We start from the raw sequence: 13,573 nt of genomic DNA on the forward strand, positions 1-13,573 counted from the left end.
TTCAATTCTAATCTTTAGCCCAATTATGGGCAAAAGATCTGATCTGATTGGTCAAATACCAGTTATTGGGCAAAAGATCAGAATTGGATTGCCTGTGTAAATAAACAGCTTTAGACTGATTTATTTGTCAACAATAAAACAAAACAGTTTTCATTCGTATTAAACTAATAACACTGTAAGTTGTGCTTGAGAGGTATAAGGTGAGGGAGCCGAAGCCTTGAGTATAAATCCCTGATGGGATCCCATGTGACACCAGTTAATGAAATAAACCCATGTTGACAGGCAGGCCTCTATGTCATCATTGTCATGTTAATCTGACCTGCCATTTTCAATTACAGTTGCATCTGAAACCTCATGTCCCATCCGCGTGGCAATGTGCTGTGTCAGTGCAACTCTCAGAACAGTGTCCAGTCTAAAACCTATACGGCTGCAGAGCCAAGCCAACATAATTAAATGAGAATGCGAACAGAGACGAAGGAACATCTCTGCATCTCTGGTGCTTAAGGTTGTTTATAATACTACAATAATGGAGATGAACTGCACAATTAATATAAAACTTTCAAATGTGTCTAGTTGCACCCAGTTCTGCATTACTGAACCATGTCCCGATATAAGATCGGCTCTTGACTCTCATGTCCCAACTGATCTGTTGAGGCTGTTACCAGGCTTCATATTTGCATGGTAGATTTGGATATGAATGACAAGAACAAGGATGCTGCATTTGCCTTTCAAATATCCCAATAATAATAACGGATACCAGAACAGGTTGGACTGGTGATTGATAACAGAAAGCGACTGTAAGACAGTAACATGTTTACAGTGGGGGGGGGGCCTGGTGACCCGGTGAGAGCTTTGCATCCAACTACACTAAGGCATAAGCTCTAGTAGCTTCCCTACAGCTCAGCAGGGGACACCCTGACCCTAACCCATGGTGGATATGACAATTGACAGCCTTGATCCTTCTTCCATGTCTTCTTCCTATTCAACCGGTCATCAACGGTCTTACCTTTTGAGTCCTGATTGATATAGTAGCTCTTCCTCTTCAGCCATTACAACAAGGGGTTGTTGAAGTCTGCAGTTGTCTCGTATTTTGAAAGGAGGAAACAATGTGGAGTGAAATTGACCATTTCTGTGAAACAGACCTGTTTTATAACCTGTTCCTCTGTCATGTAAGGAAGTGTTATGCTTCTAAGTGATCTATTATAAAATGAGTGGACAGATGTGCTTTGCAGGTGACTTGAGGAATATAACATGAAGAGACAAAGCACACACATTATTAAGATGTAATTGGTTAGCAATCAGCTATGAATGCAACACATATGGACATATTCCAAAGCTGCCTCTCCAATAGCAATACTTGGCCATTAACAAGGTTTGTTCTTGGACCCGGTGAATTTCTCAGAAAACGCTTTCTGTTACATTATCTGCACACAAAATCAGACCATATTGAGTGTTCAGGTGGTGTCACCAAATATGTAGGTTTTCCAGCCTGCTAAATTTAAACCTTTCTCCTCACTTACTGGGGGTAATGGTGTTTGGACTGAGGAAGGTGAGAACCTGCAGGTACAGCAGAACACATCCCTACACTACCAAGCCTTTCCATCATGCGACCGCTACAGAATGAACGGTCCCTATAGAAAGTGTAAGCATGGGCACTGGGATTTAAGTCTCATTCTGCTCCACAAGCAGAATTACAATCCAATACCCAGCCTGACCTCATCAAACCAGCGCTAGCTAGGATGGCCCAGAGATACGCAGGCTGCAGTCGCTGTGCCCCAAACATAGTGTGTTTTCTCAGTGGGTAAGCCACTGTACTGTGAGCAAGGATGGATCCAACAAACACTACATAAAACTGAACAATGCTGCAGGTGGAATTTGAACATACAGCCTACTGAGGCACTCAGTTCTTTGATTCATAGGAAATTGCTTCAAGTCAGTCTACTCCAATCTGCACCTTTGAACAGTGTTCTGCATCTGCTGCTAACAAGGGGCATATTATACAGGACAACATTACAGAACACTCATTTACAGAACTATATTCTGCAGGACATTACTGATTCTCTGCATCAAATTGTCTGCCCTGGCCTAGTCTAAACATCCCATCCTGCTTTAGAAGCTGCAGGAATGCAGCCAACTAACCCAGAGAGACCAGAGCTGTGTGTGTGCTGGCGTTGTTGCTCGCCAAGCCAGGTCTCAGTAGCAGGAATTGATTGTTTTAGTGGCCGGTGGGTGGGTTCTATTATGTTTAATTTCAAACAAAAACAATATTGACTGGTGCCTCATCCCTGTGCCCCCTCGACATCGACCCAACCTCTTGCCCAGAGCCTACAGCTAAACGTAAACTGAAAACCGTCACACAGAGATAGATAGGAACGAGTCTTCGATTCCATTCTTTTGTTTTATTTTTCTGGTTTCCTCACCGAGAAAACACTAGACACTTGTATTTAAGCACCATATGAAAACAGTAAATGTCATGATCATGTATCAAGAGTGAATTCTGGAATATTCTGCAAGAATTGTTCACACTGAACCTTATGTACTGAAAGTGGAGGATGAATCAAACAATACACATGAGCACCATGACACCCCTGCATCACATTCATTATTGCCTCCCAAATTGCAGAATAGAGGCTATGATAAAGCATGATTTCAGGTTTTATTTTTGTAACTTTTATTTTTCTAGGAAATACAGTAGCACAAACAATAAATACTTAAAATATTGATTAAAATAAGATTCACGTCGATCCAATGAAAACCCCTGGCCGAACATCTAATATGCTCTTGGAAATGTAATTCCTTCTTTTAGTAGTAGCTAGATGTTAGATACAGCCTGTCTGTCTGTCTGTCTGTCTGTCTGTCTGTCTGTCTGTCTGTCTGTCTGTCTGTCTGTCTGTCTGTCTGTCTGTCTGTCTGTCTGTCTGTCTGTCTGTCTGTCTGTCTGTCTGTCTGTCTGTCTGTCTGTCTGTCTGTCTGTCTGTCTGTCTGTCTGTCTGTCTGTCTGTCTGTCTGTCTGTCTGTCTGTCTGTCTGTCTGTCTGTCTGTCTGTCTGTCTGTCTGTCTGTCTGTCTGTCTGTCTGTCTGTCTGTCTGTCTGTCTGTCTGTCTGTCTGTCTGTCTGTCTAACCAAGGTCTAGTTCTGAGGTGTGAGCAGCAACTTGCTCAAGGGCATTTTCTATCGAAAGAAAATGCAGTGATGAAGTATTGAGGTGTCGCACAAAAGTGATGCGTAGTGGGAGGAAAATCCAGGATTAAGAAGTTCAGAAAATCTATTACTTTTAACCTCTTAGCAGGAGGCAGAGTGAGACAGTGTGAGAGAAACCAACGCAAGTTGAGGCCAGTATATTTCTTGTGCTTTAAAAAAAATCAGAAGAATGAAAATAAATAATAATCCTCCCTTCTCAGTGTTGGGGAAACGACACTGAAAATATTTGACCAAGTTACCAATTACTTTGCACTGGAAGAAAATAAGATACACTTATAGCTTACTTAACTAAAGTTATTTTGAAAAATGTGTTAACTACATCCAGACTACTACGTGAAAAATTCTTATATCTAAATCTGAAATGTCAGACTACAAATTGCAAGTTAAATCACCCTGGCCCTATAAAAACACCAAAACACTTTCAAGTTTTCAACGCCGATACCGATTATTGGAGGATCATAAAAGTCGATGCCGATTATTGGAGGACCAAAAGGGCCGATACCGATGTAAATCGGCCTATTTAAAAAAAAAATGTATTTGTAATAATGACAATTACAACAATACTGAATGAACACTTATTTTAACTTAATATAATACATCAGTAAAATCAATTTAGCCTCAAGTAAATAATGAAACATGTTCAATTTGGTTTAAATAATGCAAAAACTAAGTGTTGTAGAAGAAAGTAAAAGTGCAATATGTGCTATGTAAGAAAGCTAACGTTTCAGTTCCTTGCTCAGAACATATGAAAGGTGGAGGTTCCTTTTAACATGAGTCTTTTATATTCCCAGGTAAGAAGTTTTAGGTTGTAGTTATAGGAATTATAGGACTATTTCCCTCTATACCATTTGTATTTCATTAACCTTTGACTATTAGGTGTTCTTATAGGCACTTTAGTATTGCCAGTGTAACAGTATAGTTTCCGTCCCTCTCCTCGCTCCTCCCTGGGCTCGAACCAGCAACACAACAGCCACCCTCGAAGCAGCGTTACCCATGCAGAGCAAGGGGAACAACTACGAGAAGGCTCAGAGCGAGTGACGTTTGAAACGCTATTAGCGCGCTAACTAGCCAGCCATTTCACTTCGGTTACACCAGCCTCATCTCGAGAGTTGATAGGCTTGAAGTCATAAACAGCGCAATGCTTGACGCACAATGACGCACAACGAAGAGCTGCTGGCAAAACGCACGAAAGTGTGGTTTGAATGAACGCGCCTGCTTCTGCCTACCACCGCTTAGTCAGATACTTGTATGCTCAGTCAGATTATATGCAAGGCAGGACACGCTAGATAATATCTAGTAATATCAACCATGTGTAGTTAACTAGTGATTATGATTGATTGTTTTTTATAAGATAAGTTTAATGCTAGCTAGCAACTTACCTTGGCTTATTGCATTCGCGTAACAGGCAGTCTCCTTGTGGAGTGCAACGAGAGAGAGGCAGGTCGTTATTGCGTTGGACTCGTTAACTGTAAGGTTGCAAGATTGGATCCCCCCGAGCAGACAAGGTGAAAATCTGTCGTTCTGCCCCTGAACGAGGCAGTTAACCCACCGTTCCTAGGCCATCATTGGAAATAAGAATGTATTCTTAACTGACTTGCCTAGTTAAATAAAAAGGTATTAAAATTATTATTTTTTAAATAGTAATTTTTTAAAAAATTCGTCGGCAAATCTGCACCCAAAAACACCGATTTCCGATTGTTCTGAAAACTTGAAAATCGGCCATTCCAATTAAAAATCGGTTGACCTCTACTTTCAAGTGACAATTAAGTAAGTCTGAGGTTGAAAAATAAGTTGAAAACTTGACAATAAAAAAAAAAAAAATTGTAGTTCGCTACACAGCAAAAACAAGTAATTAGCTGAAAAGACTACCAATATTTGAATTTAGTTCAACCTCCTCCAAGCTACTGAAAAAAAGGTAGTTAAATGACTAGTTGCACTACATGTAGTTCATGACACACCAACACTGCCCCTTCTTATGATTACAGTACAAAAAAAGAAAATATAGAATATGAACAAACTCAAACATAAATCAGAACAAAAAGTGGACACCGTGTCAGATGCTCATTTCTCAGACATGAGGCAGAGTGTGTAAAGCAACAACAAAGAGCTTGAAATGAGAAGCAAAAAAAAAAAAAGTTGAGTGCCAACTGCCATCCCTCCTGGGTCTCGTTCAGAAGGTTCCGAAACCCTGTTTACCTGAGCTGGTCTGCAGGCAGGGTATACCACTTTGGCTTGAAAACATTTGCACCCGTTTCAGTGATTATGTACATGTCCCAGGTCTGAAATCAACCCTTAGCTCCAACTCCTAAGCCCTTTTTGATGAACAACTATAGCACTAAATGAACTGGAAGGGTGTAGTAATATGGGAGAAATTCCACCTAGCTTCCTGAGGATTAGATGACTGACTTGGCTCTATAAGCATATTGCTCAACAGCAATCCTTCCAGAAGTACGGGGCTAGTCTACAAGCCATGTCTAGTGGTTGGGGCTAAAGACTGACTTCGGACTGGGTGATAGTCTGACTGCCACTGCATGGCAGGTGCACTGCTCTCTATCCCAAACCACATCTGGGATTTACGGTCCTACTATACATTGTAGCTGTAGTCCGTCAGGTAGTTCTTTAGCCTGTTGGGTAAAGGCAGCTCCTGCACCTGCCTGGTGGCGTTGTTGATGGCGATCCGGGACAGGTGCTGTAGAGAGGGCGTGGCAGTGTACACAGGCTTAGTCAGTAGCAGCTGAACCGTGCCGTTGGGTGGGGCCAGGGACTGCGACGCCCCTGACGACGCACCTTTACTGGTAGTCCTGGACAGCTGCACGTAGTGTTCCACCAGGTGCACCACACTGTCAAACTGCTTGAGCTTGGGCTTGATCAGCACCACTGAGTCTAGTTTAAACTTCCCCTCCTTGTACTCGATGCGCAAGTTAGTTGGGCCGGCGGAGGTCATGGCAGAGATGGTGAACAGGTAGTCCCTCTGGGAGCTGTCTCGCACCAGGAAGGTGCCCTCTGATGCATCCTGGAGAATCTCTTTGGCTTCGTTGGCAGTCAGGCTGCCCCAGTACCAGCCTGTTAGGAGAGAGAAACACACATACGCATTAGCACAAGGAGACAGAACACACAACATTGGGTTATTCAAAGAAAACAAGATCGCTTTATGAGAAAAGACAGTAATCCAAATCAAAATCTCATGCACGAACGCACAGTCAGAAATTATGAACATGAACCATGTACATAAACCTGAATTTAAGCCTTAACCCTAAAAAAAAGCCCTTTATACTGTCCACAGGAATTTAAAAACAAATTCCACTTGGTCTTAGAGAGTGGGTTAATAACATTCTCACAATTTTTTTGTGCTTTTTCAGTGAAATGAATGAGAAGAATCTCTGCAGTTAATGTACACTGCAGCAGTGACTGTCCACCCCCCCCCCCAACCCAAAAACTAAGTTTGACTGGATTTGTGGAGGTTAGACATTTTCCAGTACTTTTGTACACTTTTTAGCCAGTAGTTCTGAAAGTAGCACTCACAAGCTGGTAGCCTTTTACTGCATGGTTCCCCAACTGGCAGCTCACAGGTGGTTTTATTTGGTCCCCCAAGTAAATACATATACACACACACACACACACACACACACACACACACACACACACACACACACACACACACACACACACACACACACACACACACACACACACACACACACACACACACACACACACACACACACATATATACCTCTCATACTGCATTCGGAAAGTATTCAGACCCCGTCCCTTTTCCCACATTCTGCTAAGTTACAGCCTTATTTACATAAGTATTCAGACCCTTGGCTACAAGACTCAAAATTGAGCTCAGATGCATCCTGATTCCATTGATCATCCTTGATTGGACATGATTTGGAAAGGCACCACCTGTCTATATAAAAGGTCCCCAGTTCACAGTGCATGTCAGAGCAAAAACCAAGCCATGAGGTAAAAGGAATTGTCCGTAGAGCTCCGAAACAGGATTGTGTTGAGGCACAGATCTGGGGAAGGGTACCAAAATATACCTGCAGCATTGAAGGTTCCCAAGAACAGTGGCCTCAATCATTCTTAAATTGAATTAGTTTGGAAGCACCAAAACTCTTCCTAGAGCTGGCCGCCCAACCAAACTGAACAATCGGGGGAGAAGGGCCTTGGTCAGTGAGGTTACCAATAACCCGATGTTCACATTGACAGAGCTCTATAGTTCCTGTGGAGATGGCAGAACCTTCCAGAAGGACAATCATCTCTGCAGCACTATACCAATCAGGCCTTTATGGTGGAGTGGCCAGACGGAAGCCACGCCTCGGGAAAAGGCACGACAGCCCACTTGTAGTTTGCTAAAAAGCACTTAAAGGACTCTCAGACCATGAGAAACAAGATTCTCCGGTCTGATGAAACCAAGATTGAACTCTTTGGCCTGAATGCCAAGAGTCACATCTGGAAGAAACCTGGCACCATCCCTACAGTGAAGCATGGTGATGGCAGCACAAGGCTGTGGGGATGTTTCTGAGCAGCAGGGACTGGGAGACTAGTCAGGAGAGGAAAAGATTAACGTGCGCAATGTACAGAGAGATCCTTGATGAAAACCTGCTCCAGAGCGCTCAGGACCTCAGACTAGGGCGACGGTTCACCTTCAACAAGACAACAACCCTAAGCAGACAACCATGACAACACAGGAGTGGCTTTGGGACAAGTCTCTGAATGTCCTTGAGCGACCCATTAGGAGTCCGAATTTGAATCCGATCGAACATCTCTGGAGAGAGCTGAGAATAGCGGTGCTGCGTTGCTCCCCATCCAAACTGACAGAGCTTGAGAGGATATGCAGAGAATAATGGGAGAAACTCCCCAAATACAGGTGTGCCAAGCTTGTAGTGTCATACAAGAAGACTTGAGGCTGCAATCGCTGCCAAAGGTGCTTTAAAAGTACTGCATAAAGGGTCTGATTACTTATGCAAATGTAATGGCTACGCCCCTGCCCATTCATGTGAAATCGATAGATTTGGGCCAAATGAATGTAGCTCAATTGATTGATTTCCTTAACTGTAACTCAGCAAAATCTTTGAAAATCGTTGCATTTATATTTTTGGTTCAGTGTGTGTGTGTATATATAAATACTATTTTTAATTGAATTTGTGTTGGACATAAAAGACCAAAAACGGGAAATCAGCAAGTGATTTATTCCCACGTATAATAATGAAACAAATGTAAGCAAGGTTTGAAATTATTATGTTTTAGTCAAATATCTGTTTGGGCTTCTTGAGGTCAATTTGCAGTAAACTAATATGTAATTGTGTTCCGGCCCCCGACCATCCACTCAAGAAAAGAAAACAAATCACATCGGCTTGCAGCTGAATCTAGTTGATGATCCCTGCTTTAGTGTGTGTACTTTACTGTATTTATACTTGAGATATCGCTGTTCAACAGTAAAAGTTGGCACAGCTTCCCCACGTAGTTGAGAGTTATGAGCTTTGCTTAGAAACAATGTGCTTTTTCTGGGAAATTAGAAGGGGGAAAAAATGTAACTTCATTTTCATCATCTCCAACACCAGCCCAACATCAACATGTGAAAATTGCACATCTATGTTTTGTAGTAAATAAAGATAACTGTTTCCAATTACATCAACCAGTTAGTAAGCAATGCCTACTAATGTGGTCCTTCTGTAGCTCAGTTGGTAGAGCATGGCGCTTGTAACGCCAGGGTAGTGGGTTCGATCCCCGGGACCACCCATACGTAGAATGTATGCACACATGACTGTAAGTCGCTTTGGATAAAAGCGTGTGCTAAATGGCATATATTACAATATATTATTACAATATTAATGATTGGTGATGTCATTCATTAGAAACAGGTATCTCCCATCTTCATTTTTACATATGTTGATGTTGCTAGAGAGGATGAATAAGAAGTTACATTTTTAATTTCCCTTTAATGATAATACATGCCTCTTAAAATACATTAAAGAGGCTTGATCTTTGAATAGCCCACAAATGTTTACCTAATAAAATGTCCACCTCCATTTTAAGATCACAACATTGGACAAGCTCTCCATGATCCCACCTCTCCACAGCATTCCAATAATGGCAATCCCATACATAAATTCACTAACAGCATTTGAAGTTAAACATACATTTCATTAGAACTGTAAATTAACACAGGTCTTGTGAAAAATGTACATCAATGCCAAACATGTGATTGAAGGCACATTGTATAAATTCATAGACATGTTCTGAACATGTTTTCATTTGAATGCGTCTAATTGTTTAAAAAAAAGTTTTAAAAAAGTATTCCAACAAACTCACAATAACCTAGAACAAAACGTCCTTATAACATTCTGCGACTTAAAAACAGTAACTCATGCACGAATTACTACGAAATTCAAGAGAACAAACCCGTTACTGTTCAGGATAAATATGGGTGAAATGCATTCATTGAACGATGAAATACCAAGTGTGCTTTGTTTAGTTGTCATTTTCAACCATGCATAAATGAGTACAGAAAGTGCGTACTGCATGACCGCATGCATATCGCGCTAGATAGGGGCACGAGCATGTAGATAAGGTTACTTTCAAACTAGTTTGCTTTACAATCACTCGTTTTTTTCAGGGCCATAGAGATACATGGTCTTGTTTGGAGTTTTTATTGCAAACAAATATTTAGAAAGTTAGGCTATATCGCTTATTTGTAATTCAGAAATGCTTTGACATTCTAAGTCGTGCTCGTATGTATATAACAGTACTGGTAAAACTACTAGAACGCTGAAAATAGGAACATTTAGTAATCATGTCGAAATGTGTGTGTAGAGGAAATCTAAAACGATAAAATGAGGACATGCACTGACCTGTATTTTTAAGGTCTTTCATGGCTTGACCGATGCGAGTCTCATCGGAGTCTACAACTCGCGACTCGGTATCCGTTCTTCTCTCATTTTCGATGGTCTCGGTGGATTCGGGTGAGTGGCAGGTCATTGGGGAACAACCCGAAATTGTCCAAAAGACATCCGACAAATGCAAACAATATTCCCCAAAAGACAGGCAGTTGCACCACAGTCGCAAAACCAGTTTCTTCTGCAGGTTTCTTCTCGAATTTGATAAATTAATCGTCCTGTAAATTAATAAATAAAAACACACGTAAATGAATTAAGTTTAACCACGGGCATTCGTGCTAGATACCAGCTAACGTTACATTGTGACATATCTGTTATGTGCTTGACTCCAGCCACCCGAGTCATAGACTGTTCGCTCTGCTGCCGCACCGCAAGCTGTAGCGATGCACCATCAGGACCCCGAAGAGCCCCCCCCCCAAGCCATAAGCCTTCCAAATAGTTAACCGGACTATCTGCATTGAACCACCTTTGCACTAACTTCCGACAAAATCACAAAAACTGCTGCTAACTGTTGCCTAGTCATTTTACCCCATACCCTTAAGTACACATCTACCTCAATTACCTCGTAATTACCCCTGCACATCAACTCGGTACTGGTACCCCTGTAACATGGAAATATAGCCGTGTGACAACCCTAACACTATAAAGACGTGTATAGTCATTTAATTTCTCGCCGATATGAAATATTTTTCCAAAATCGTATCGCAAGTGATGCGTTTTAATGTTCAGCACGAGCGTCGGGGTTCTAACTCCCCTGCCAGAAGATACTTCAATAGGCGCTAAAGGTAGTTGATGTATATGAATGTGGTTACTACCTATGCGCAAACTTTAAAAAACAACAACATGGCAAGTAAGGGGACACGAAACAAGGTGAACACTGAAAAGCATAATTAATTCGCTTAATAAATCTTCAATAAAATAAAATCACTTAAATGCTCGAGGTATTACAATTGATGAGTGGAGATTAAAGATTATGAAACGTTTTTTATGTCTGCATTCAAAAATAAATAAACAACAGATTAAGGCACGATCTGCAAAATCGACTACTTCTCGGAAATTGCAATGGCAGTTTAAACTCACTATATGCAGGGCGGGGGATAATGAAAACATAAATCACCATCAGCCCTGTTCGGTGTTTGCAACTTGTCGATTGTAGCTGTTTGATTATTTTGTGTAGGCTACATTAAAGCCTACATTGAGGTCGTGTAAACGTTTTTAAATAACCACTGTTCCAAAGCCAATAAAGCACGTGCCATCGACTATCGCGTATGTTCACAACACATTTCTAACATTACAGTTTAGCTATCTAATGCTGACTAGCTAGTTTACAAAGTAAATATACTATGATCAGATAGTTATATGAATGAAATATCACCTATTTGCGAGTGGATCCTGCACCAAACGACTCAACCGATGACCATTCAAATACACACTTCTCCCTAAAGAAGAAGGGGACTAAGATGAATAAATAAACAAAGCACAAAACCGCTCGTTATAGCTACACACTTCCAGGGAACGGCGAGCCAATGTAACCATGTCGATCACATTGAAAGATGACAGATTACATAGCTAGAGTTTTCCATGTCGTATTATTTATCTTCTGACGGGCTAATCAATCAGTTGTCATTTTGGCGAGGTGGCAAACAAACTAAGAATATTTTTCCAACCCGTGGTGCAAAACAAGCGATGACAACGTCTCGCGACCGAGGCAAGTCGACTCCGCACGACTCGCTTGCTGCTGGTAAATGTTAAGATTTCAAATATCATGCAGAAAGTCACCAAACCAGGCTTGTCTTGTTTTTGGTACAGATCCCAATGACAGTCTTTTCCGCGACGTTGAATCCCCTTCCTTCGGTATGTGTTTTGAATAACCAAATCCCCATTAAACCCACAGCTATACACAAAAGACCGATTTCCAAGAACTTTCCAGGAATCGCGTCACGTGGTGTAGAGCGCAACCATTTTTAAGGTAGTGCCAAGCCAGCTGCACCTCATATGTTTGCGTGCTCATAATGTATATGTGTGTGCGTGATAGAGAATGGAAGAAAGAGAGCGATTTTTAAAAACAAAATTCCAAGAAAATACTTTCGACGAAACCTGCATTTTCATGGAAACCATGAAGTGTCTAGATCCCTGAGCGCTGCTAAACCCTAACCGGCCTGCTGCTATAGAATACAATAAACACACAAATCCCATTTTATTAAATGCGATTGTGCCCGTAGAATTAGTCTAACTCACTTTTTAATTAACCACCTTATTTGTTTGACTTTGAATATACTGAGTCTTTGTTGGGGACTCACACGTGCTGTTATGTAGGCCTAAAATATATTAATGATGGTCATTAAAGATCTAGGGTCCAAGTCAAAACGGGCGCGCTGTCCGCTGGAGCTACGGCCCCAGAGAGAGATGGTTGGGGTGCGGACGCAGCGGGAAAGAAGAGCTGGCCCAGGGCCTCAAATCACTTTACACAACAAACAGCATGCTATTTGACAAATGTATGACTTTACTTAACAATTAGACCTGGATCATTGATAGACTTTGGCAAATTAGTCTACTGCTGGCTTCATCTGCAAGGGTCAAATATGCAATAGGCCTAGGGAAGCCACAGAGTGTCAAGGGTCAAGCCTGAAAGGAGAATTTCACCCACATAGACTGTCATGAAGGCCCTGAAGGGCTTCACTATATGTGTGTCGGAAAAGGTATTATGGTTATTTGGGCAATGTTTGAGAATAATAGGCTAGTCTAGACTATCACTATCACCTGGGGGTATGCTGGCAGTCCCTATAGCAAGTAGTTGAAAAAGGTTATGAGTGGTATTATCCACTCTCTGTGCTATGTACAGAAGTACGGGTTCAAACACTATTTTTCTGCCTGACACAGAATTCAAAGCAATTCAACATCGGGTTTCCAGGCAAGGGTTAACAGTGTTGGGGAGTGGCGATTAGCGAACTACATGTAGACGAGTAATTTCACTACATGTTGCAGTCGCTTGGTGCTATTGAACTAAGTTCAAATCGTAGTATTTTTTTCAGCTATACACAAAAGACCGATTTCCAAGAACTTTCCAGGAATCGCGTCACGTGGTGTAGAGCGCAACCATTTTTAAGGTAGTGCCAAGCCAGCTGCACCTCATATGTTTGCGTGCTCATAATGTATATGTGTGTGCGTGATAGAGAATGGAAGAAAGAGAGCGATTTTTAAAAACAAAATTCCAAGAAAATACTTTCGACGAAACCTGCATTTTCATGGAAACCATGAAGTGTCTAGATCCCTGAGCGCTGCTAAACCCTAACCGGCCTGCTGCTATAGAATACAATAAACACACAAATCCCATTTTATTAAATGCGATTGTGCCCGTAGAATTAGTCTAACTCACTTTTTAATTAACCACCTTATTTGTTTGACTTTGAATATACTGAGTCTTTGTTGGGGACTCACACGTGCTGTTATGTAGGCCTAAAATATAT

At 41.5% G+C, this 13,573-nt stretch overlaps 1 protein-coding gene across 6 annotated transcripts; it reads right to left on the reverse strand.

Moving 5' to 3' along the window:
• Positions 1–4,741: 4,741 nt before the first annotated feature.
• On the reverse strand, positions 4,742–12,006 carry LOC124014614 (suppressor of cytokine signaling 2-like). Of its 6 annotated transcripts, none has more exons than XM_046329830.1 (3): positions 11,891–12,006; positions 10,062–10,324; positions 4,742–6,264 (listed from the first exon to the last, which is right to left on the reverse strand). In XM_046329830.1, exons 2-3 carry the CDS (start codon positions 10,186–10,188, stop codon positions 5,786–5,788), a joined length of 606 nt encoding a protein of 201 aa, XP_046185786.1. In that variant the 5' UTR covers positions 10,189–10,324; positions 11,891–12,006; the 3' UTR covers positions 4,742–5,785. The 6 variants fall into 6 exon arrangements, with proteins under 6 accessions (XP_046185786.1, XP_046185785.1, XP_046185781.1 ...); XM_046329829.1 differs by having other exon boundaries at positions 11,774–11,994; XM_046329825.1 differs by having other exon boundaries at positions 11,482–11,994.
• Positions 12,007–13,573: the final 1,567 nt, after the last annotated feature.

Source organism: Oncorhynchus gorbuscha, linkage group LG25 (assembly GCF_021184085.1).
Source record: "Oncorhynchus gorbuscha isolate QuinsamMale2020 ecotype Even-year linkage group LG25, OgorEven_v1.0, whole genome shotgun sequence".
NCBI classification, from domain to species: domain Eukaryota; kingdom Metazoa; phylum Chordata; class Actinopteri; order Salmoniformes; family Salmonidae; genus Oncorhynchus; species Oncorhynchus gorbuscha.

Coding starts and splice junctions, on each gene's coding strand:
- LOC124014614 (XM_046329824.1), bottom strand. CDS start 11,989: ATGGGGATTTGGTTATTCAAAACACATACCGAAGGAAGGGGATTCAAC. Junction 10,325..11,885: donor AACAAGACAAGCCTGGTTTG/GTGACTTTCTGC, acceptor ATTAATTTACAG/GACGATTAATTTATCAAATT. Junction 6,265..10,061: donor GAAAGACCTTAAAAATACAG/GTCAGTGCATGT, acceptor CTCTCCTAACAG/GCTGGTACTGGGGCAGCCTG.